The sequence below is a fragment of the Macaca thibetana genome, chromosome 2, assembly GCF_024542745.1.
Source record: "Macaca thibetana thibetana isolate TM-01 chromosome 2, ASM2454274v1, whole genome shotgun sequence".
Taxonomy (NCBI): Eukaryota; Metazoa; Chordata; class Mammalia; order Primates; family Cercopithecidae; genus Macaca; species Macaca thibetana.
Genome location: NC_065579.1, coordinates 154077734 through 154103668, shown reverse-complemented (window position 1 = coordinate 154103668; position 25935 = coordinate 154077734). Strand labels below are relative to the sequence as shown.

General features: G+C 44.7%; 3 protein-coding genes across 5 annotated transcripts in view; 1 reads left to right on the top strand and 2 right to left on the bottom strand.

The window, feature by feature from the left end:
- The window catches only part of NDUFB4 (NADH:ubiquinone oxidoreductase subunit B4), an 812324-nt gene that overhangs the window by 616186 nt on the left and 170203 nt on the right, over window positions 1–25935 (top strand). The gene's annotated exons all lie outside the window — the stretch shown is intronic.
- The window catches only part of LOC126949250 (cytochrome c oxidase copper chaperone), an 846236-nt gene that overhangs the window by 726526 nt on the left and 93775 nt on the right, over window positions 1–25935 (bottom strand). The window lies entirely within an intron of this gene.
- FSTL1 (follistatin like 1) overlaps window positions 1–25935 on the bottom strand; it is a 54585-nt gene that overhangs the window by 8663 nt on the left and 19987 nt on the right. Inside the window, exons 3-9 of the mRNA XM_050781899.1 lie at window positions 10664–10768; window positions 8054–8183; window positions 7225–7257; window positions 5829–5959; window positions 2000–2118; window positions 556–668; window positions 123–233 (exon numbers count right to left, since the gene is read on the bottom strand). Of these exons, the coding sequence (XP_050637856.1) occupies window positions 123–233; window positions 556–668; window positions 2000–2118; window positions 5829–5959; window positions 7225–7257; window positions 8054–8183; window positions 10664–10768 (742 nt within the window). The remainder of the gene's footprint in view (window positions 1–122; window positions 234–555; window positions 669–1999; window positions 2119–5828; window positions 5960–7224; window positions 7258–8053; window positions 8184–10663; window positions 10769–25935) is intronic.

Sequence of the window (25935 nt, the reverse complement as noted above, 5' to 3'; positions counted from 1 at the left end):
CCTGGGTTCCTTGCTCCCAGCCACCACCCTCTTCTCCATCATCCCCACCCCAACTTCTCTCATGCTGATTTCATGAAGCTCTCTCCTTGCTGTTTTTTCTTTCTTTCTGAAGCACAGCTCACCGTCACAGGTCATGGCTGTACAGACCCAGTTTCCACAGGCACAGACACAGCGGTTACAGTCCACCTCAGTCTCAGCTCCATCTGCATACGTTTCATCCTCCAGGGCACACTCTGTTGGGCCAGAAATGTGGGGCAACAGTTTAGTTGTGAGGGTGGAACAGGGCATCTTTGCTACAGTCTGTGCACCTTACCCTTTTTTCCCAGACAAGACCTGCCTGTCACTCAGAAGCACTATATCTGAGCAAATGCCACAATCAACCTAAAGCATGTGGGGTCCTAACTTCACCATGGGAATAATGGGCTGGGGCCCAGTTTAGAATCATGGGAGGGCATTTCTCAGCTAGCTCTGGAGAGTTCCACCAATCCTCTCTATCTTGGCTCCTACAAAATGCCTCCATTCCCTACAGCTCTCTATTTCTTAGGTTAGGCATACTCTTCTCAGGAGGGTTGAAAGATGGGTTGAGGCACTTGAGAAACTCTTGGAAGCTGAGTTTCCAATCAGCATTTTCATCAGACAGTTCAATGAGAGCATCAACACAGAGTCCCCTGAAACAAAACACAGGATAAATGTGTTAGCAAGACCTTAGCTTCACTCAGAAGAAGGGAAGTAAGCATCAAGACCACATACACCCAGGGCTTCCATAGGAGGCCAAGAAGATGAATGCTAACTGTAAGAGCCTCTCTGTACACTGACCCAACACAACTATTATCCATCCTCACCAGTGCAGGCATCTAACCTTTAGTTTGTTATACTGAATGTCAGATCACTCCGGCTGTTCAAATGTTCCCCTTAAGATGACTAAAGTTTCGTGAACAGTTTTGTCTACTTTGATTGACAAATGTTTTCACTGCCTGCACACCTTCCACTAGCAATTGCCTTTCCCCATGGTATACACATGTCAAGTCAACCAAACGAGGAAAATCAAAACAGAAGAGATATGACAGATGATATGAAAAGAATATAGGATGTGAAAGAATATGAAGTTCAAGCAAGAATCACCATTATCATCATTCTAGAAAGAGATTTTCAGAAAAGCTTCTAGAACTCAGCTCCATTAATTCTTCCTTGGGCTGGATTTGAGGCCTGGCTCAATAAATGAACTTGGGCTAGTTATTCAACTTTTCTGAGCCTGTCTTCCTATCCGTAAAAGGAGGTCAAGAAGCCCTCCTTCACTGAGATATCATGAGGCTCAAACGTTGAAATTGTAAAACATTATGTAATTTCAGATTATCAAAATGTGAAGGATTTACAGAACCTATACTTTAAGGTCATAGACTATTATTAAAGAAGAATCCTTCTAGAAACTGTGCAATGTACTTCTTTTGAAAAAAAGAGATGCTTTTCCTATTTTTAATTCTTACTGATGCTGAAACCACATCAAAAGTTTCTTAGCAATTAGTTTTTATTAATATTTATTCTGGAATAATACCATAAAAGTAGATGGGCATATATCTGTAACAGTCAGGGCAATCGACATGAAATAGCACTAATTACCTAAAAATCAGAACAAAGCTACTTTGGACCTACAGTTAAGTAATAGATTAATGTAATTCCTTCAGAAAATTAATCAGTAAAACATCACCCACAACATTCAGAAACAACTTGCCCTGATGTGCCCTTGGCAATTTATTTTAAAATTATATTCTTCTATTCCTTGCAAGTTCTGACCAAAAACAATAACTATTTGATTAGATATCAGTGGTACTCAATATATTAATTCATACTTTCATAGAATAGAACAGGACAGAATTCTCATTTTGCTTTTTACATGACATTCTCTCACTGGTGGCTCTTTTGCAGGTGGGAAAGGGTTTAAGTCCCCTCTCCTAGGCAGTCTTTCCTTGTGGATCATTCTCTGACCCCTTGTTCCTCTCACCTAAGCAACTTGTTGTTCTCCTGGTCTGGATACGTGGTAATATTGATGGCAGTTTCATTCTGTTCCACAAACTTCAGGAATTCGCTGGAGTCCAGGCGAGAGTCACCATTATCAAAGTTCTAGAAAGGGCATGACGAGATCATTCAGTAATGTTTTGCAGAACCCCTGTTCCATCATTGCTCCACTCAGCTGACCCGCCTCTGATTCATCTTATTCTTAATACATTCCAACCCTGCCCTGGCCTCAGAGGGTCATGGCAACAAATGCTCTAATCCGTGGGACATGCAGAGAAGGTACCTGTGCCCAAGATGAAAGAGGAGAAGTGCCTGGGGAGAGGAGGCAACCTGAACAGAGGCCCCTGGGGTCCCTAAGCACACTGTGTGGCCCTATCTCTGACACTGCCCTGTAGACACTTTCGACTGTACCTTTGGGTACAGACCAACCTCCACATCATGTTCTCAAACCCTGACGAACATGTAACAAGAGTTTAAAGTTGCAAGCTGTGAATCAGAATCTCTGTAGCAGGTCCCAGAACATGTTTCTAATGAACTGGTCAGGAACAGCAATGCAGATAACCCTCTGAGCTCACTTCAGACTTATAAGATCATTTCTTGTTGCTTGATTCCAGCCTCCTTGTCCTGTTCTCGGTGCTTAACTTTCACCTTGGTGCCCGTAACTGATCACATCAGTGAGAACTCAGGCAAAGCCCTCAAAGCAATAAGCTACAGACAGGGGTCATCATGCAAAGTTCCTGCTCCTCTGCCCTGTGGGCCCCACTGCAGATGTGTGCACAGGTCCTCAGATCACCCAGCTCAGGCTGTCCTCATGACCCAGCTGGCATCCCACGAGCACAAAGTGAGGGGTGCAGTGAGCTCACACATTGTTCTCTATGGCAAGATGCTAAACTGAGACCTCAGCCATCTGGGACCATTCAAGATACCTAGGCACTAGCTGCAGGAGGGTGTCAAAATCAAGACTGATCAAATTCCAAGTTGCATACTGCTGCTCTCCTAACAAGTTTCGATAGCATTTTCCCCTTCCCTCCCAAATCCTTTCCCTAGGCTGCCTCATGCTGCTGCCCTGGGAAAGGATTAGCTTCCCCATATTACTTTCAAGTTGGCTCCCCAGATGGTGCAAGGGATTCTGGAAGAAACATCTGTCCAAATTTCTAGATAGAAAGGCAAGATGTAGCTAGCAACTCTCTCCTGACTGCCACGCATCACAGGTGTTCCACTCTAATGTTGTATAATGAAGGTGTGCATGAAACAACTATTAGGCCTATGCTTAGTACGTACTTACTATTCTTGTCCTAATTCCCAAGAACAGGTCTCTGATGTCCTTTATTCACTATACGATTTTCCCTGAGAAACTTCCCTAAGTGTTTACCTTGTGAGGTCTTGATTAAGTAATCGAAAATAATTAAGTAAGTTTGGCTGGGGGCCACTGTTAGTAGCACAGGACTTTCTTGAGTTCAAATGCTGCATGTACTGGGCAAATGGGAGCAACCCTCAAAGACCCCAGTGTCGTCAGGGCCTGATGATGGGATGAGTGTAGGGAGGGGAACCATCCAGCACTAGCTGCAGACCCAGTGCCACATGGCCCAAGTGGGCACCATGAACCTGGCAACCACAGTCCAGCTCTCAAAAGGCAGTGCTGTGTACACACACTTCAGTAGGACTAGAATCAGGCCTGCAGCTGGGGGAAGGTCCAGCCCATGTGCTTTCTCAACTCAGGAGGGCCCAGGGCTCAACTCCCCAGACCAGAGCTGTATATAGAATCCACAGAACACAGAATTCTGGTGCCTGCCCCAGAAACAGCCTGGAATTCCTGGGGGGTCTGCCTGTGAGGTCCTCCTAATCATGGACCATGAACCAACCTAATTCATTCAGCCTCTCTTCAGTCAGTCAGTTACAAAGACCTAGTATCTCTCTGTGCCTGTAAGACCTCTCACCAACAGGCAGCTGCTGACCTAGGAGGAGGCAGTCTTCCTTTGAAGACAGCAGCACATAAGACTCTGATAATCGTCAAAAAGTAGAAAATGAAACCTGTTTTCTCCTGGAAGACACTGCCAGAGTGTCTGGGAAGAGGGGATTTTATGTCTGTCAGTCATGATCAAGCTTTCTTAGATGCTCGGGTGTGAGAATGCCCTAGAGAAGAGCTACTTTCTCAAAGGGCCTTACAGCTTTCAGAAGGGAGCCTATAAAAGTGAGTTGCTGCTGGAGGAGATGGAGATGTGTTGAGGGGAATGTGGTCTAGGTTCTTGGGAATCAAATCTAATAGCAGGTGTCAGTGATGCCCGAGGTGGAGTGCCATCGAAGGGCCACTAAAAAATGCTTACAGGGTCCCAAGTGGCCCTTGGAAAGGAGTGTCCTGGGTCCCATACCTCCTATGCTGTAATTGTAGGGCAAAGTCACTGCTCACAGCAGGCCCTGCAGGTACCTTTGCCATTCACTCAGCTTTTGAACAGTCACTTTCTTTACATTACTTTTTGTTCCTGTCCAACCCTCCTGGCTCAGCACTATGATGTGTTTTTCTGTAGAAGAGGAACCATTCTTGCCCTAAGGGCTCCGTAATGTGGGAGTGGTTAAGACAGAGGACAGAGCAAGAAAGGCTGTGCTTTTTCATCTGAGTATGATCTCAAAAACTTGAAATCCAGAGACTTAATATCTGCCATAGAGGAGAGAAATCTCTATATAAAGATAGTAACACAAGTGAAGTCTTAACCAAATATCCATTTGAAGCCAACACAGTACTTCTTCATCTGTAGGTTCTATAGTGTCAGAAAGAGAAATCCACAGACTAGACTGGCATTGGCCACATTAGGTGGCCTCAGAGCAGCCAAAAAGTCCCTCATGTGTCTGAAGTTGCTCCCAAGTCCCAACTGGGTTGGGCCCTGGAGGTATGTGAGGGAGTAGATGGCTGGGGCATCTACCTAGATGTCTATAAGTGAAGAGGGCTTTGGTGCTTGCATGGAAATGTGGGTATCTGAATATGTCTGCGTGTAGGATGTGTCTCCGTGTGGCATGTGAGTCTCTGTATGTGGTGTGTGTGTGTGCGTGTCTGCATGTTTGAGATTGAGTGTGTCTTTCTCTGTGCTTCTGAGTGTGATGCGCCTGTGTGTGTCTGTGTTCTTGTCAATCAGCTGTAAGAATGCCCTTAATTGCTGCTTCTAACTCTCAAGTTCTGTGAAAGATCTGCATGCCATGATAGCCCGAGCCATCACTAAATATTATAACCTCCTTAATTTCTCTTTGTGAAAATAGCATCTCTCCTGCTCCCAAGTGGAACACTCTGTCTCTTCAACTAATTATGATAGGGAACAGCAATATCTTTAAGTTCAGGAAGAATCTCTGGACCCATGAAATGCCAGTCCATTGATTCTTCTCAGATGAAGAATCTCTCCAGGCCATGGGCCTAAGTTAATGACTTAGAGAAATGTCAAACTAGGCAGGAAAGAGGCTGAAGTGGTCCCGGTCTGGGTGCAATCAGAGGGTATTTTGTATTAACAGCCAGCTCCATAAGGTGTCATGGGGAGTAGGGGACAGAGCTTGGCCCTAACTGACAGGTTCTCCAAGACCTTTGTGGCTTTAACTGCCTAAAGGCAGCAGCACATGTGTGTTAGATCCCAAAGACTCCACTGCTTACTCCCACTAATAAAGCTGGTGAGAAGGCAACTTTCATGGCTTCATCAATGATCTATGATGAGGAAACTCAGGGAGTCTATACAGGTTTACATTTCCTGTGGTATGGGAAGATGTGATCAGGCAATGGGAGAAGGAAGCTTCCCTTTCTATGGGCCTGAATAGTCTTCCTCCTACCTCTGGATTACCTTAAAATACTTGTCTAGGATTTCACTGTAGTTGCTGCCTTTAGAGAACCAGCCATCTGGAATGATCTCAGCTTCCAGCCACTGGATGATGCGACGTCGGAGCTCATCACGGTTGGACTGATAGCAAACAACTGCAGGAAAGTGGAGGATGTCAGCTGGAGCAGTCAGGGGAGGACCCCAATGATATCTGGTACCCACTGTGTGGGAGGATCGGTGCCCACGGAGACAGGATTAGCACATCCAGGGTACACAACTGGAAAAAGTCTAGCCCAGGATTCAAGCTCCCATCTCTAAAATATTTGTAAAGATTGAGAATATTGAAACAGAGAGATTTTGCTGCTTATGTGAGAAATAACTAGAGCAGAAAAATAAAGGATACTTTCATTAACTTTAGGAAGCTGAAGGGGAAAAAAATCAATAAAGCAGCTCTCTTGACTCAAAGATGAGCTGAAATACATGAATAAATGAGAATATTACAGTTTTTTATGCCACTAGATTTCTGATTTTCTCCAGTTTCTCCCTTTCTCACCAACTAGGTCCATCCAAACTTTCCCCCACTTACAACTGTATACCACCTACATCGTCCTTTATTATGAACAAGAGAATGTGAAGCCCAGCGAGGGCCATGTCGAAGCCATGCTCTGGACAGCTGTTTTCCACTGGAAATAACAGGGGGTGCTGAGAGTTGAGTGGATGGGGAAGCAGAGGAGAAAAAGCTTTGGCAAAAGAGAATTCCTGGAAGACAACACATGTTGCGGGTGAAAAGGGCACTGGGCCAGGGGAATGAAAATCTGGGAGTCCTTCCCTAGTCTGCCAATTACCAGCTGTGTGATACAGAAAACTCACTTAGCCTCTTCGAGCCTCAATTTCCTCATCTATATAGTAATTACAGTACAATCTACTTCACAAAGGCTACTATGAGAATCTAAGGAAAGTATGCGCAAAAAAGTTCTGTAACTATAAATCATGATAAAATTTTAGTGATCACTAATAGAAAACCACAGAAGTCTTACAGGCACTTCCAGTTATCTATCCCCTTTCAAAAAGAGTTGTGCCTTCTATTTGCTAGTCCCATAACATGAGCATGTCTTACAGGATGTTGAAAAACGAACTCAGTGGCTGTCCTGTTCATGCAGTTCAATCACTACTCAGGAAAAATGGGAAAACACAGTCAACATTCTGACCCAACCAGCTGCTTCAATTGGCAAACACACACACACACACAAATGTAGTTTTGCAGCTTTTCTGAGCTGTGTTGAGGAGTGGCCAGTTCTGGGACACAATTCTGATGCACAGAAGATCTTATGAGCTTGGCAGGGATTGTGGAACACAGTATTTCTATCATGAAAAGAATGTCCTCCCCGAGATGCACACAGTAGAAAAAATAGGCACTCACCTGGGCTGGCAGATGGACTTACGGATTTCTTCTCTGCAAGACAAAAAAAGAAAATGTGTAATGCAAAGTGAAGAAAAAAAGAAAATTTTTCTGTATTTCTAGGATTACAGCTGCTCCACATGTAGGGGACTATTTGTAACCTTTTCATCATCTTGTATTGAATCCTTTCCTTCTTCTAGGGCCCAGGTATGAGGATCTTCTGTTTCCTGCTTTGTCTGACAATTTAGGGCCGCTGAGTTACCCTTCTGGTCTCACACCTCCTCCTGTTGCATTGAGGGGTCACTGGGATTTTGAGAATTCAAATGGAGAATCATTCTGGATAGGGAATGGAGTGGAGACAATCGCCTGGGAAACAGCTTCTTGTTTCTTCAAGGAAGGGCAAGGCTGAGAGCGGCTGGGCAGGGCTATGGCTTGGCAGGGGGCTGGTATCTAATTAGCAACAAGTGTGGGACTTCCTTCTTATTCTAATGGCAATGGTTTCAGCGCAAAATAGAGGAAATAATACTGAGAGGTGCCCAAATTAAAAAGCATGAGGAAAGTGAAACTTATGTGCTTTCTAAAAAGGTACATAATTCATTTAAGGAACTTCATTATTGTTACTGATTACTGATGGAGTCCACCGTATTTACTATCCAGCTGTAGACAGTGCTGAAAACCCCAGCAGGCTCATGAGTGACAAGAGGATGCAACTCCAACCAACTGGGTGCTTTCCACAGCTCTGAGAGGCTGTGGTCACGGTAGAAAGACCATGTGGTCAGCCAGGCCACACTGCTCTGTTCCTCAGCTCCCATGGCTGAAGCTGCCTTGCAGTGGTGAGACCACACCTTACCTTTGCAGTGTCCATCGTAATCAACCTGGATTTTGGATCCAGTGAGGCAGGCATCTCGATGCAGTTCACAGTGGTTGAGGTAGGTCTTGCCGTTACTGCCACATACAGGCCTCTTGTGAGGTTTGCATTGCTGAAACAGACCCAAGAGAGAATGTTTGTGCAGTTATGGATATCGACACACAGACACACACACACAGAGCCATTTTGTAAGGGGACTCTCCACCACCAGAGATGGTGCTTCTATCCTACCAGGGCACAGGCAGTGACAGTTCTGGCCAACTGACCCTGTCTCAGTTGCCTATGGCCCTTAGTGCCTATCCTGGTCCAGGGTCATCTCTTCTATTCAGTGAAGAAAGAGACACCCTCTATGGTTTGAATGTTTGTGATCTCTCCAAAATTCATGCTGCTACTTAATCCACAATGCAAAACTATTAAGAGGTGAGGCCTTTAGGGGGTGATTAGGTCATGAGGACTCCTCCCTTGTGGATGAGGTTAAGAAGTGAATATATCAGTCTTCCTACAGCATTTGGCCCTTTGGTCCTTCTGCCTTCTGCCATGTAAGGATGCCACATTCAAGGTGCCATCTTGGAAGTTAGAGACCAGGCCCTCACCAGACATCAAATCTGCCTGCGCCTCAATCTTGGACTTCTCAGCCTCTAGAACTGTGAGAATTAAATTCTTTTTATTTATTATTTACCCAATCTCAGATATTTTATTATAGCCACCGAAACAAAGACAACTGCCTCATCACATCAAATTAGCAGAAAAGGCGTTCTATTAAAAATCAGAAATTTGAATTCTCTGTCACTTTGGAAAAAGTCATTTAATGTCTCAGAAGATCTGAGATCCCTTAATATTCCAACATTCAATGACATAAAACAGCCAGAGCTGAGAGCTGGGAATGTGGAGAGACTGATAGGCAGGCAGGCAAACACACACACACTCCAATTCTTCCACAGCCTAACTATAAGGATCTCTTGCTTTATATACTATTTGGGGGGCCACTTTGTTTTCCTCCTAATCTCAAGCCTTTATTGTGAAGCTAGGAGTAAGGTTGTCTGGGTCTTTGTGAAGTACTACAGAGAATCATTATGGACAGGGAAATGGAACAAAGTTCATTTGGAAACTAGCTTATGCTTTGGCTGCTGAAGGTACCAAGATCACAGGCAAACTCAGTTTCTTTGGACTTCTACGGTTTTTAAGGGGGAGAAGTAGGAAGCAAGTTTAGCTCAGATCCAATAAAGAAAGGAAGTGAAACAAGAAAGAGCAGATGGTAAAAAGAAGCACAGAGCACTGGAAGTGGATGGCAGCCCAACCTCTCCAGTTTTAGTTGAGAATACCAAAAATACAAATTTCAGTGAACCAGTATTTATTATGGAGTGCTCACTATGTGCTGGGAAATGGACAAAACCAAACGTGGTCTCTGTCTTCACAGCATCTCCTGAAACCTTAGGTTTGGTCCCAGCTCACCCACATCTAGTTGTACAATTTTTAGGATAAGGTTTCCAGATCATAAGGCCAGGCTTATGCCACCACACTGTGGCCAGGTACACTGCCAGTGAGAACCTCCCAGAGCTAACGGATCCCCAGCAGGATCTGGCGTTTAGGTTTCTGAGTTAGAAAACTTCCTTTCTGGGGCAACAAATCAGGATCCTTAACCTGGGGACTAAATTGGTTGTATTTAATTTGCAGACAGACGTGTTTCCAGGCTATGAGTTGGTTTGACAGAAAAGAGAATGTCCAGGGTATTTATGTTCATTTTGGTGGCAGAACTTGTCAGAATCTAGCCTACAGAAGAAGTATTTATCAAAGGCTCTCTCTGGTTTTTAAACATCAAAAAAAACCTGCATCTCATCTACTGTTTTTAAAAATTTGCATATCCTCTGACCTAGCAAGCTCTGGTGTCAATCAATGCTACAGAAATAAAGGCAGTAGCATGTAAGGGTATTTGCACAAGGATGTTATTGGTTATAGTGGTAAACAACCCATAGAACCAACTGAATGTCCATTTATGGGAAAATGATAGAATAAATCTAGTTCTTTTGTATTACTATTATGCCACTACAATGAGTTAAATGAGTTAAAACTACATGTGCTGATCTAGAGTGTTATCCCTGATAATGAGTAAAGAATATAAACTGTATATATCTATATCTGTATCATGATCCCATTTTTGCATAAAATAGGGGGAACCATTATGTCTACAGTACTATATAAACCCTAATGCTTATAGTAACATAGAAAAGAAAAACATGTGGAACAACATGTACCAAATTTTTAACACTGGTTACTTCAGACTAAGGGATTGAAGGGTTATGGGAGAAGATTATAATTTTACGTCTGTGTAAATGTCTGTACTATTTGACTTATATAAAACAATTCTTATTTTTTAATTAAAAAAATCTTATACAGCTAAATTAAAAAAAAAGAAAAAATATCCATGCATTAAAAATCAGGAACCTGGAATAAAAATTCCATGTTTCTCAGAGGCATGAGGTATGCTTTTATAAAGAGACTGAAATCATTGGCACTGCCTGCTAATGGGTGGCTCCACAAGGTAGCCACACTGGCCTTGGCCACTGTCCTCTGGCTCCTGACATTAGGACTTACCTCAATGCAGAGACAGGTGGGTTCCCCTTTCTCTGTGACTGCACATTCCCGGCCAGCTCCACAAAACACATTGGCACAGATCTTGGATTTGCTCCTTAGCTCTTCCTAAAACACACAATCATAAAGGAAACCATGCGACTGAGATGAACCCACTAAGGGATAAGCCCATAATGAGATTATCTTTCAGGCTTGGGCTTTGCTCTGGAATCATGGCTCATGGTCTTAAACAGCTAGATGTTGGGTCTTAAACAGCTATAGACGTTGCCTCCAACAGCGAGTGCCCTACTCCCAGACACTGCTTCAGCCCAGGTTCAGGTACTTCTGAGTCCCTAATATGTTTCTCAAAGAGCAAGAGTTCCTTTCTTGCATGCTTCCTTTCTCATAAAAATGCTTATTAAGCACCTATCTTATGCCAACACTACACTAAGAGATGGAGATACAAAGGACAGACCCTGTCCTCAGGAAGCTCCATGACTCTCAGAGGAAACTCACAAAGAAAGAGACATTTGGAAAACAACACAGGAAGTGCAAGAACAGGATCACCAGGGAGCTGGAAGGGAGGGGGAGGGGGAGGGGGAGAATTTTTCAGAGGATACTTTCTGAAGATACTAGGCCTTAACTGATTCTTAAAGGATGAGAGGAGTAAGTCAGGCCGAAATGGAAACATTGTGGAGAACTGTGACTATCTGAAGGACCCAAACCTGACTGAATGGTGTTCAAGGCATTATCATCTCAAAGGGCAAAAAGAAGGATGGCTAAACCAGTGGAAACGTGGATTTGCTATATTTGCTATGGTCCCATTTAGCCTCTGCCCATGTCTGCCACTGGCTTCAAGATTAAGAGGGCTAAACTGCCTGATAGCAGAACTATTCTCAAATCATTTGCTAGTCAGGCATTTCCCTGTTCAGACATGTGCAGCAGAACTGACAAGGCAGGGAATGGTCTCGGTGTATGCACCTGAGAATGTGGGGGTATTGATAGGCACTGATCTGTTGGTGGCTCATCCCTTCCCTCCCATTCACTGGTGGCAGAAAGCCAGCCCCACCTCATTCACCACTCAACCCAGGGGTAGTGGTGGTTACATGAAGGAGAATGTGATTTCCCCAGCTTCTCATCCTGACTGGCTGGGCAGGCAAAATCATGAAAGACCTCCAGGCCCAAGGCTACTGGGCTAGCATTGGCTGTGACAAAACCAACAAAGACTGCAGGAGGCACAATGGGGTCATCGGGCTGGCTGTGGTGAGGCAGGGATGGAACCCAACAGTCCACCCTCCAGGCCATGTCTACTACATTATGCAGAGAACTCACACCCACAAGTCTTGTAACAGTACAATTCTTATAGTTGGTGAATGTTTTATATCCAAGATTAGGGCAAAAAAGGCAAAAAGAAAGTACAGGCTTTCGAGCTGAGGTGCTGTATCCAATACAGCTAGTCTGCTGCCACCCAGCGGCTGCTCTGCAAACTCCAGGTTATTATTTTCTGTCCCAAGCCTGCTTGTGGGTCATGCAGGGCTCCCATTGGTCTAGAAGCCGTTCTCATGCTCACATTTCATTGGTTCACATGCTGTGGATAAACCAATTCTTTTTTGAATGTTGCTAAGGCGAATTCAAGAAAGCTAGCAGGCGGGGAAGAAAGAGGAAGTAATTCCCAGAAGTCTGCGGGGATTGGAGAACTGTTGTTTTCCTAAACAGAGAGTGGAGATAAAAATCAAGGATATTCTCCGGGCAGGGCCATCTTGTGGAAACTGCCTGAGAATGTAAGGCAACACGAAAAAGGAAGAGGAAAAGGTTTTTGCTGACGAGTTGTAAAAAACCTCAGATATGTTTACCTTCTCCTCTCCCCAAAAACGACACTCTAGCCAAGGGATACAGACAAATATGCACCCCCCCTGTGGGTGTGTCCCATGAGTTATGGACACACAAATGCATAAAAAAGCATGCTCAGACACATGCCTGCACTCAAATACACCCGCACACAGCTCCACAGGCAAACACCCACAAACCTCCACTCACTAGTCTCTGTCCTTAACTAGTAATTTTCATTCTTTAAGCCTCACATGTCCTCATCTATAAAGTAGGGGTAAATGCCAGCCCTGCCCTGTGGACATTCAGTGAGATACATTTGGAAGTACCAACTGTAAATCAAGCTGCCTATGAAACCTGTTATTCATGGGAATGCCTTATAGAGCTGTTGCAGAAAAGCCTGTGGCATGTATGGAACCTCCTTTTAACTTATATTGGTGTTTTTAGTAAGTATCAAAAATAGATTGAATTCAATCAAGTCATTTTTCAGGAATAGTTCTCAACAATCCATTTGAAGAAACATAACTTTTGAGTTATAACAACTAATATTTGAAGAGTACAATTAAGATTTACAAAATGTTTTCATACACATGATTTCATCTTACAGGGAAACCCTGCAAGAACAGGTATATTATTATTAACCCTATTCCATAGATGAGGAAATTGAAGACCAGAAAGGTCGGATAACTTGCCCAAGGTTCCAAAGCTAGAAATGAGAGGAGCTAGGATTCCAACTCATATCTTCAACCACTGATAACTAAACTCCCATTTATAAATACCCGGCATCCTACTAAGTTATTTTTATATGTGATTTAAGCTCCTCAATAACTCGCTAAGTTAGACATCACTAGCCCCATTTCACAGGTGAGAGGGCTGAGCCTTAAATAACTAGAAAGTGGCAGAGCTAGAATTCTGCCCAATCTAAGGGAAAGTAGTTTATATTTGATTTATTTTCATATCCAGATGACATAAGGAAATTATGACGGGGGTGTGAGTTGCATAATTAGCAAGTGTTGGGAGAATGTGCGTTAAGAGTGCGTCAGAGATTTAGATTTAAATTACCCACATCCCACCTCTATTCCTTACTTGCTGGTCGTGGGCCAGGTGCTCTCTTTAAACCTCAGCTTCCTCAAGTGAAAACTGGGAGTACTGATTCTTAGAGGGTTGTTGTGAGGATTAAATGGGATGTACTGCAGGCAGCACAGTGCCTGCCACACAACTGAAAGTGGCTATTACTACAATGGGCAATTTATTTTCAGACAACTTTCCCACTGAGATGCTGTCACTACCACCTTGGGCTGTCATGTCCCGTTTTTCCCTGTCCTCCCTTGCACTGCAGTGGTAATAGAGAACAGAAGGACTGACTGAATAGAAAAAACAAAAGGCCCGTTTGAAGAGCACACAGGCAAGAGGGGGGCCACTAGTTACACAATCATGCCTCTTTGCAGGTGATACGTCTGTCAATAGGTGGCAATCTCTCTCTTTGTCTTGCACAGCCCAGTGCCGCAATGCAGAAGCGCAGTGTTGGCTCCTGCAGCTCCACCCAGCTCTGTCCTTGGAGCCAGAAGTGGTGCAGGAGGTAGAAGAATAGGGTGGCTGCCCCACAAATACGGGTAGGGTGATCTACCAACGTGGGAGAGGTCTCACCGGCAGCCTCATAGCCCTCCCCAGTGATCCCCATTCACAGGCATGCTTTAATGCAGAAATGAACAATGAAGAAAATTTTCTCCAGAGAGATAGCTTTTGTGCCATTGAAAACCCTTCTCCAAGCCTCATCTTCTCTGGGAGTGGGAGTGTCAGGTGCATCCCTGAGGTGCCTACAAAGTTGCTTAGGGTGGTGGGTGGTCTTACCCATCTGCTGAGAGACTGATTCGGAGTGGGGGAAAAGAACACCTTGAGAGGGGTTGAACATTCTCATGGGTTGGAGTAATAGCTGCCTGGTGGGGAGGGCTGTGGTGAGGAATAGGGAGATGAACAGGGTGGCAGGTGATGGTGGGGAAAGGGGTGGTGCTCGATGGCTGACCCGGGGGGCTCTCCACAGCAACTATGAGCAGTGAGAACCTTGGAAGGTTTGGGATTGGGTAGGTAACATGATGGATATGGTGATTTGGAATGTTAATTTGTGTCGGGTCCTTTCTGAAATTCTGATTCAAAGTGCGGGGCAGCCTGGATGGAGAGAGGCTGCAAGCAGGAAAACCGGCCAGGTTTAAGACTGTAAATCTAGTCGGGGATGACAAGGGCCTAGGACCGAAGGCCAGTGTTAATTTTAGGACCTTCAGCTGAGTGAGGCTCTGCAGATATCTCTGTCCTCACAACCTCTGTGCAGGTCTCTGTATTTTTAGTCCCATGTAACAGATGCAGAGGCATTGGAGAGTCAGAAAAGCTCTGTGATGCATGGAGGCCACATAACTAGTGAGAGCTGAGTCAGGAACAGAACAAAGGCCAGCCGGATTCCAGAGCCTCAAGGTTCCCTCTTGGGGTACAATCAAGGCAGTGAGCTTTGGGGAGGGGGGACAGTTCCAAGGGCTGACACAGGGTGAGGTCACAAGGTACAATGCAGTTCTTGTAGATAGAACTGTTTGCTCTACCACTGTAATGATTTTAGGAATGATGTCCCAAATCAGTATGAGGATTTCGTGTATGCACAGATGACCACATTGGCACATGGATGTTCTCTAGGAGCATGAGGTTATGGGCAGGTCCAATATTACAAAAGTATTAACCTATAAGTCTAGATGTACCTGTGAGAATGTAATTGATTTGAGTGGGGGTAGAGGGTGTGTTCTGGAAGTGTGGACACTCAGACATATTGATAAAAATCAACAAAATATCTGCCTGCAATGGAGAAACATCAGATTTCTAGCTTTATCCTTCTGCATCGTCTTCCTGACTAGTCTCCATGTTGTTTTCATTTCGTGTGTTGCAAGCCAAGCTCTGGCGATTTGGTCTCATTAATTTTCACATTGCAAACTCCCTTTGGTAAAACACAGACTGGGAACATTCCCGACTTTTTACTAGGTAGAAAGTATCTGAGCAACCATTGAAATGGCAATAATGATACTTCATACTTGCACAGCAATTTTGGTTAATCTGTAATTTTTACAGATAGGCAGGCAGGGGTTACCTGTGAGGCCCTTCCAGATTTAAGATCCTATGGTGAAAATAAAACTGAGGCTCACAGCTACATGTGACTGGTCCAAGATCTCACAGTTGTAGAGCTGGGGCCTGGCCCTAGGTCTCCAGACTTTAATCCAAGCCTCTTTCCACTAAACCACTCTACCTCTTTACAAATCAAAGCTAGGAAAGGTGTTGTCTTGAATCCAAGGTCTTAAAAAATGGAATTATTTTTGCAATCAAAAAAGATCCTTTGCAAGCAAATGGAGAAAGAAGTTATTTACAAAACCACCAGTAGAGGTGATCGTGTATCTGAGTCTCTGGGCCAACCAGAATTAAGTCTGAACATAAAACACACGTTGAATGTTTAAAAAGAAGTCTTCTGAAGTAAAACAATTTCTGGAAGAACAGTGTGCTTTGGCAGGGGAGGAAGCTTATAAGCAAAGCCATAAAACTGTCAGCTTAATATACCATCATTTCACTAACATGAAGTGGGTCGGCTCTGTCCCCTCCATACTTTTCCGCTTTCCAACTCTTTTAAAAAAGAACAGCTCTACTTATGCCAAGGTGGAATTCTGGCTCCACTTGCCACTATTCTGTGACAGAGTGGCTTTGTTGACGTGAGAAAAGCTCTCTTTGCTTTGCCAGAATTAGTCATGGAAACTTCACAGGAACACCAGGGCCCCTCAGATATACACAGAGTACCATGGAGCTGGGGACAAAGGAATTCGCAGAACTGGGAAGAGCAGGGGGAGGTCTGCAGTGGGGCGTATGGGGTGAGATGCTGGTTGCTCCCAGGCAGCTCTTCTGGAACCCAGTAGCACAGGCCTGAGAAAAGCAGAGGGAAAGAGCGAAATTGCTTCAGGACCTTGAAATCTTGCTGGAGTATCTCATGACCTTGCTCAAGTCTCTCTGATTATTTTTTCTGGAAAGTAATGTGTTGGTACATCCTGCATATGCTATGGACAGACAAGAGGGACTGGTGATTTCTAGCAGTGGTTCTGATGTGTGTGGGAGGGGGCACTGCATGTGTGCAGTCCCTGCTATAAGTGTCCCTTCCTTATATGTGTTCACAATCAGTCCCCCATCTCAAGGTTAACGCACCAGGGCCAGACCCAGGTTTTGTGGGGCCTGAAGCTTAAATGGTTTTGGGAGGGCTCTATAAGAAAAAGAATATGCAATTATAAATGCAAATTGGGTACATGGCCTGGCAAGGCCCTTGCAAATAAAAGGTCTGAAATCAAAGCTTAATTAGCTTCATGGTAATCCAAGTCTCCATTTGCCCTATTATTTTCTTCATAAACAAGATCTTTCCAATAATGGCTTTTGAGTCCTTAGTCTATTAGAGACAGTCCTAGTCAATATTTGATGCACATATGGCTTATCTCAAGTAGACTGTAAGAGCCTTGCACACTTCAGCTTCCCACGGACCCACCAGTGTCCTGCCTGAGAAAATGCTCAACAAATGGTTTGTATATTAAATGTCATTTGGGGGTACAAAGTTTCAGTTATGCAAGATGAGTAATTTTTGGAGATGTAATGTACAGCATGGCAATGGTAGTTAATAATACTGTTTGTATACTTTTAATTTGATAAGAGGATAGATCATAAATTAAATCTTCTCAACATGCACACACACAAAATGGTAACTATGTAGAGGTAGTGAATATGTTAATTAGATTATGGTGAACATTTCACCATATATACGAATATTAAAACATTAAAACATTTGTACACCTTAAATATATGCAATTTTTATATGTCAGTGATATCTCAATAAAGCTGCTTAAAAATAAAGAAAAATTATTTTAAAATGTCATTTGCAGTCTCTTCAGGTTAGTGCAGCAGCCAACAGTGGCACTTAGGATATTTTTGGGTCAGTACGGCTGGACTCCATGACATCCAAATAAGAGATGTATTGCCCAATGAAGATTAGCTTTAAGATTTTAAAAAATCTACTATGAAGCTGTCAGTCAAGAACTTTTTTTTTTTTTTTTTGAGATGGAGTCTGGCTCTGTCGCCCAGGCTAGAGTGCAGTGGCGCAATCTCGGCTCACTGTAAGCTCTGCCTCCCGGGTTCACACCATTCTCCTGCCTCAGCCTCCCCGAGTAGCTGGGACTATAGGCACCCGCCACCACGCCCTGCCAATTTTTGTATTTTTAGTAGAGATGGGGTTTCACTGTGTTAGCCAAGATGGTCTCGATCTCCTGACCTCGTGATCCACCCGCCTCGGCCTCCCAAAGTGCTGGGATTACAGGCATGAACCACTGCGCCCGGCCTTTTTTTTTTTTTTTTGAGATGGAGTCTCACTCTGGTGCCAAGGCTGGAGTGCAGTGGTGCGATCTCAGCTCACTGCAAACTCCGCCTCCCGGGTTCAAGCGATTCTCCTGCCTCAGCCTCCCGAGTAGCTGGAATTACAGGCGCACACCCCCATGCCTGGCCAATTTTTGTATGTTTAGTAGAGATGGGGTTTCACCATGTTGGCCAGGCTGGTCTCGAACTCCTGATTGCAAGTGATCCACCTGCCTCGGCCTTCCAAAGTGCTGGGATTACAAGCCTGAGTCACTGTGCCCCGTCAATCAAGAATTATTTAATTACCCTTTGATTAATTTCTATGATTAGCCTCTATCACAGCTTATGGGATATAACACGTTCCTTTTACTACTCATTGCATACTGTGTGCCTGGAAATTACTACATTCAGATTTCAAATGGGACAGTGCTGTTTACCTCAACCATTTTCTTTATTATTTTACAGATTCTGTCACATTCTCTAAGTATTTGTGTTTTCAGACTGAAGAATCTAGGTTGGCTCAGGCCACCTTCACAAGGAAGCCTCTCCCCTTCGCTGCTGCTCACATGTCATCTCTGGAATGCCTCCTGCTGCCTATCCTTAGGGCTTTCTTGAAGTGGCCCAGACATAACATAGCACACTAGATGCTTGGTTTCTAAAGAATGATCAGTTCCTGTGTTCTGCAATGGTCTTTTCTAATCATAGCAGAAGTATAGCAGTATAGTAAGCACTTACAGAGTTAGAAACATGTTAGGCCTGTTTATATAGGACTGAAAATCATCTCACAAAGATCTATGAGGCTCGGGGATTCATCCCTGTTTGCACTGAGGAGACTGTGACTTCACGAGCTGGGCCATGACTGCGGAAAGAGTCAGACCCAGGTGGCTCCAACTCTGGTACCTGAGAGAGGTGCTTCTGTTCTCACGTCCACAGTGACGAGTTGGAGAGTCTCCCCTGTGACATACCACACCGCCTTCTCAACACAGGAACACTCAGTGACTCCACCGCTACTGACGGGGTCTTTCGGGCTCCCCATTACGAAAGCAACACTCCTCAGAGTGATTCCTGGGAGTTCCCAAGATATCTCGTCACTCTTCCTAAAGAGTGTTTTTGTAAGGCTGCCACTGGTTTCACAATTTCACCCTTCAGTTTCTTAGGAAAGCCCAAGTGGAAGTTTCTAATACAGACCATTTATCTGTCCTGAATTAGCTTGTTAGGTTTGAGTATGGTTCTTATTTTCTCCTCTCCAATTGTCTACCTAAGACTTGTCCACTTTGATGGCCAATATAGAGAGTATAAATCCTTCAGTCTTCTTCAGTAACAGCCAAGGAAAATGACTTAAACCCATCAAAATGCGTATTTGATGAATGCCTGTAACGGCAAAACATAAAAGAGAATGGTCTGTGATAAGCATGGCGCAAGCTCTGTGGCATAAACCCAAAAGGGAGGCCCGGGTGCAGTGGCTCATGCCTGTCATTCCAGCACTTTGGGAGGATTACTTGAGCTCAGGAGTTCCAGACAAGCTTGGGCAACATGGCAAAACCCTGTCACTACAAAAAATAAGATTAGTTGGGTGTGGTGGCATGTGCGTATAGTCCCAGCTACTCAGGAGGCTGAGATGGGAAGATTGCTTCAGTCCACGAGTTTGAGGCTGCAGTGAGCTAGGATCATGTCACTCCACTCCAGCCTGGGTGACAGAGTGAGACCCTGTCTCTAAAAATAACAACAACAAAAAAACCCAAAAAGGAGCAGAGGATGTGGCTGCCCCTACCACAGGAGTGTCTAACCTAGTTGGGCTGATGAAACAAGAATACAGGCCAATGCAGTCTGAAGTAATGGGGCCAACTCCAGGAGATGGGACTTCATAGAAGAAATGGGACTTGAGCCGAGCTCTTTAAGAAAGGTAGGATCTGGATGGAAAATCTATAGGTTTTTGAGCAGGAGAGTGTTAAGAACAACACTTGAACAGTGGCACATGGCAAGAAATGGGTAAGGCGGAATTGGGGGCAGAAGGAAATCAGTTGGAAAAGGCCTGGGTGATGAGAGTTGCATCTACACTAGTGATGGATGGCATGGTTACAGAAGGAAGGGATCCAAGAGAAATCTCTACAGAATAACGAGGTCTGGCAACATGCTGAATAGAGAGAGGAAGGAGACAGTCTGGGGGGCTGCCAGACCTTTGGCTTCAAGGGCCGGGAGGGTTGGCGGTGTGTCTCTGTCAGAGATAAAGCCTGGGAAGAGTGTCCCTTGAGGGTGGGGTGGCCAATGATGAGTCAATTATGGACATGTGTCTCAAGGGACAGTGAAACATCCCACCGACAGCTGCCAATATTGGCTAAAAATGCATATCTGGGCGCCATCTGTGTAAAGGTGAGAAATGGAGGCAGAGGAACAAATGAGCTCAGGAGGAAGGGGTGGTCATGGAAGGCTGAGGGCGGCTAGGGCGTGGAAGGAAAAGGGGGAACACAGAGAGCAGGAAGAACAGCCCACAAGGGGTCTCTGTGTAAATCAGAAAAGGCACCTTCCTCTCCAGGGAGATGCAGCACACCACCAGGGTATGGGGCTTGGCTAGCAGAGCGCAGCTTGGATTTCAGCCCGTCACCTCCTCATGCAATCAACAGCCTGTACAACGGTATGACAACTCTGACAGCAGAGCAGCCAAGAGAGTAGAGTAGGAGCATTCAGAGAACTGGGAGGAAAACCAGGAAGCCTAGAGAGCTCCCAGAAGTGGATGATGAACGCCATGTACGAGAAATCATTTGGCAAATGTTGAGATAAAACAGTCAAAAAAAAAAAAAAAAAAAGCTTTTAAACTTCTGCTGAAACCTGAACTAGTAACCCAGAGTGTAGGCCTGGCAGAGGCAGTGATGTCCTGTGTAAGAAGAATTAATGCAGGAGGACTGAAATGGGCCCTGGACATATCTCTGCCTCTAACATATGGTGTGACATGGGGCAAGGTGCTTGACCTCTCTGGGTCTCAGTTTCCTCAGCTATAAAATGCAGAGGTTATAGGTGATGCCTAAGTCCCTTAAATTGTAAGAATTCTATTAATTAGAAAGCTCAGGAATTTACCACTTCAGATGTCCCTGAATATCAAACTTCACCCACCCAAGGAAGCTAACCTATATGGCCAAACTAAAGAAAGTGGTTATGTATACAGTCACATGAGGGTGTTTCAGGGTTTTTGCTGGGTTCTGAAGGGGGGATTAAAGTTGGCTCTCATAGTCAAAGGATTCTCATAAGCAATGCCTTTTCATTCCCTCCCAGATCATGGCAGAGGGAATCAGGGAAGCAGTAATGGGACCCCAATTGAGTGTTCTGATTTTGTTTCTAGTGAACTGGCTGGAACCCTCTATGCCCCTAGAATGCTACTAATAAAGTTTTTATTCTACTTGCATTTGCCTTGCAAGGAGAAAAGGGAAGAAAAGAAAGGAGAGAAAGGCTAAAGGAAATTCACATGAGATTCACAATTCTTCATTCCTGCCAAGAACCTGTCACTGAAGTATGTCTGGGGCTGCCAGGGCTCACATTTACTCAGCATTCATGCTCTAATTATTTCCACATGTAGTTCAAGGAAAATGGTTGATCAAAAGTTTAAAAAAGAAAATTCCACACACCTAAATCCCAGTACCTTCAACTGAAAGAAGGGAGAAAGCTCTAGGACAGCTGTGGGAAAATTCTCAAGACAGGCAGTTTTAAAAGCATCCCCTGCAGAGCCTGCCACATCTGGGCCAACATCCCTGCACATTCCCATCCCTCCATCCCATGCAAGCCCACCCTCCACCCACCCCAGCTTCCCAAGCCCTGAACCTATTAGGATTTGCATTCTTTGGAGTTCTAAGTGGAATGCAGGATTTACTTCCCTGATACAGTGGAAGGCAGATGAGATGGGTATCGCCTAAGAGGTATCTAGTTCTCCTCTCCACCCGTTTTGCCTTGGGTGCCACTGAATTTAAGTAGTCCCTGGGTGGTTCCTGATACCACATACCTGCTGGGAATGGAATCCACTGTGGCAGAGAACTTGTGTGCTTCCCTGAGCTGGAACAGTGCCCCCATCACTTCTGTGGCTGCTTTCCATTACCCTAATTTGCACATGATTCCCCCTAAACCTGCAAGCTGAGCCACTATTCTCCAAGGTGGTCCACATTGCCCTGGCACTGAGTTGCATGCCCGACACTATCACCTACTGCCTTCTACCTGGGCACTGTTAACAAAGTCTTTGGCACATGGCACAGGGTGTTTTTCCTTTCTCCTGGGTGACTTCATTGTTCACATAGCCTCGAGATCCTTGGGCTCCTCACTTCAAGCAACCCTCCACTTCTTAGGGACCCTGGCTACTGAGAGCTTTGGGAAGTGTCTGTGAGCAGAGCAGGTAGCCACAGCAGATTTAAGCTGTAAGTGGACTAAAATTAAAAAAAGGGTCTAGGGCTCCCAAGGCTCTATGTTTTCAAATAAGAACTCATTAGCCTTTGAAAATGTCAGCATGATGAGGAATTGTTAGATGCTTCTTTAACCTTCAGATGGGCAGAGAATGTCCCATAAGACCACCTAAAAAAATCATGTCACCATCTGGGAAGTCTGATTTGTTATCTGGCTTGCCCAAATTCTCCCTATCCTTCAAGGCTTGGCTCAAGTTGCACCACTCCATTCTCAGTGAGCTTTTACTTTCTACTGGTATGAATTCCCCCTTCCTTCTCTGAACTTTGATTCCTTTGTATGAACTCATTTTGATCATTTATTTTTTAAGAAATAGAATTGATTGTGTGGATTTTGTCTTTCTGGCTGACCTATAAGCTCCTAGAGGACAAAGATTCTGTTTGTCCATCCTTTTGTAGGACCTAGCATATACCTTGTGCCCCTCCATTAACTTTTGTTGAAAGCAAAACAGGATGGATTGAACCACACTGCCCTGGGGACTTGGGATAGGGACAGAGAGGAACAACATTTGTGCCAAATCTTTTCCTGGGGCTGCTGCCTCCCAGAACTGGTCTTTTTTGAGGAAATACCCTAAAGACCCACCCTCCACCACCAGGTCATACATATTCAGCCTGGATAATTAGAGATTGTCTTAGGCCCACAGAAAGACACTGTCCTCTGAGGTAGAGGGAGGCAGGCTGGTCAACATTCCTAGACCAGGAAAAATGCTTCTTGCCTTGCTCTACCCCTCCTCCACTCCCAAAATATTCTGGGGATCTCTAACTGTTCCCTTCTGGTTCATCCACTAGGCTGACCTTGCAGTGGGGTGGAATACACTGAAACACGAGTTGCCAGGGGACAGCAAGGCCTTAACTATGCCCACGTGATTTATCTCCCCTTGGATTGGGCACATTAATAGGAACTGTGATGCCCAACCAAGAGGTGAGATCATCTGATACAATGGTGGAGGCTGGGGGGATAGTAGGGATGTCAGGGTTGACAGAAACAAAATGGAGCTGGGAGATCCAGCGTAGCAGAGTAGCACCAGTCTCCACTTTAAAAACAAGGACAGGCCAGGCACAGTGGCTCACACCTGTAATCCCAGCCCTCTGGGAGGCCTAGGCAGATGGATCACTTGAGGACAGGAGTTTGAGACCAGCCTGGCCAACATGGTGAAACCCCCTCTCCATTAAAAATACAAAAATAAGCTGGGTGTGGTGACTTGCACCTGTAATTCCAGATATTCTAGAGGCTAAGGCACGAGAACTGCTTGAACCTGGAAGGCGGAGGTTGCAATGAGCCTAGATCGCACCACTGTACTCCAGCCTGGGTAACGAAGTGAGACTCTGTCTCAGACAAAAAACAAAACAACAAAATCAACAGGGACAAAGTCCTGGGAATCTCTGGGGGTAGTGTGGCTGCAAAGCAGTTAAGGCTCCAGCACCCTGGCAATTATTCTCTAGCCTAAGGATGCAGACAGGGTTAAAACCCGCAAGAAACTCCAAGCTAAATGAAGTCTCCATATGTGTGGCACAGTAGGGTTCTAGGAGAAGCAGACAGATGTAATTAGAAGTTCTCAGACATTGTGTTGCCACAGCTACTGCTGGCCAGGAGGAAAGTGGGGGAAACCTGGAGTCCGAGGAATACAGTCTTCCAAGGAAATGCCAGTGGTGTTCATCATGCTTGGGCTTCAGCTTGCCCATGCCCAGGCTCTAGAAGGCCCTCTCCCTCAAATTCCTCCTCATCCCCATCCCCACCCCGGAGCAATTCCAAATGCAAATCAAGGGCTCCCTTCAGAGGGCACCCAAAGGAAGGAATGAGGAACTCTCAGAGGAGAGTTTGTGCAGAAGAGGCTGTTCTTCCGAGTAATCTCTGGTCCCTGGGGCTTTCTGGAGCTGAGTGAGGATCAGTCAGGGAGGCTGCAAGTTTAATTTATGCATCACTCTGGAGCAACCATGAGTGTGGCCTTCAGCCATATATTTTATCATCCAAAAGGGGACATTTGAGAATTAAAGGAAACCTTTTAAACAGACACACTTGGACAACAGGCCTAAACTGTGACACATGGTCGCCTGAATTACTAGGCTGCCTATGGGATGGGAAAATTTGTGGTTTTTATTTTAGAGAGTGAGGATGCTAACCTGGTATCTATGGACCCCCAGAAACCCAGCCATAAATTTTGGGACTGGATTTTCAAGGGGGCATAAATTTTTCCATACTCAAAAGACCCAAACCCAATAACCTACGAAAGACAAACCCTAATTTACTGCTCTGGGCATGAACTGCCTTTTGTAGCCTTAATCTCCCTTGATTCAACAGCCACAAGAAGATTTTTTGGGGGTTCTGCTGCTGGGAAGCTGGGGAGCCTCAGCAGATGGGACTATCTTTGCTTCTAAGTCTTGATCATTACAAATCCTTCCAACTACTCCTCTTAACTCCTCTTCTTTAACATCTGAACTGAAAACAGTGGCACAGGGATCCTGCAGTCATGAAATCAGGGAAAGGTCAGGCTCTCCCAGGGCACCAGCAGAAATGACTATGTTTTAGGCATAAGATAGCCAGCCTAGATATTATGAGCATGTGGTTCAGCCACAGACTCAGTTACAAAATTGTAGGATGTTGAAAGGGTAAGGCCCACCCAGAGTGTGTCTCCTAGAATTTTCTCAAAGACTCTGAGAATCACAGCCATTTGGTAGGAGTTCCTGACAGTTATTTAATGACTGAGGCTGGTGGTGGCCCTCTTTTCAACCCTGGTTTAAGGCTGGGAGTCCCTGGGCCAACATGCCTAATTTATTGCACCTATTACTCAGGTCCTGAAAAGTAGAGCACAAGTTTCTGAGCTGAGTTTGGAATTTCTCCAAGATTTCTAGGGTGGTCAGGAGGGGCTCCTTAAAACCTGTAAGCATCAATTTTAACACCATTGTTCTCTGCTAGGCATGGGTGTCAGGAAGTTCTGGCACCCTCTACAGGTCTCCTGGATTTTAATAGTTTAGAGGAACGTTAATGTTTGTGGAACAAATTAAGAACCACATAAAATCAGTTCCTTTGAAAAGAAAAGCAGCAATCTAAACACAAATTAATCTGCATTTCCTTATCATTATCCAACACGGAAACAGAAGAAACCAATAAGTAATACACAGGACAATCAAACAAAAAAATACCAAACATCATGCCAAGTGCTGGGGGCTCAAGGAAGAGTAAAGCACAGGCTGTGTCTCTAAGGAGCTTGTAGCTTAGGTGAGGAGCTGGAGGAATGAATATATGCAATTTTAAATAACAGAACAACACAATCTAATAAGAGATAAGTCAATGTGTGGTTAAATGCAATGCATGGTTAAGTGACAACTGTCTAGAGCAGTGCTATCCAACAGAAATAGAATAGCCATCTCATATAGAATTTAAAATTTTCTAGTAGGTACTTTTTTTTTGAGACCAATCTATTGCCCATGCTGGAGTGCAGTGGCATGATCTCAGCTCACTGCAAACTCCACCTCCTGGGTTCAAGCAATTCTCCTTCCTCAGTCTGCCGAGTACCTGGGATTACAGGCACCTGCAACCATGACCAGATAATTTTTGTGTTTTTAGTAGAGACAGGATTTCACCATGTTGGCCAGGCTGGTCTTGAACTCCTGACCACAAGTGATCCG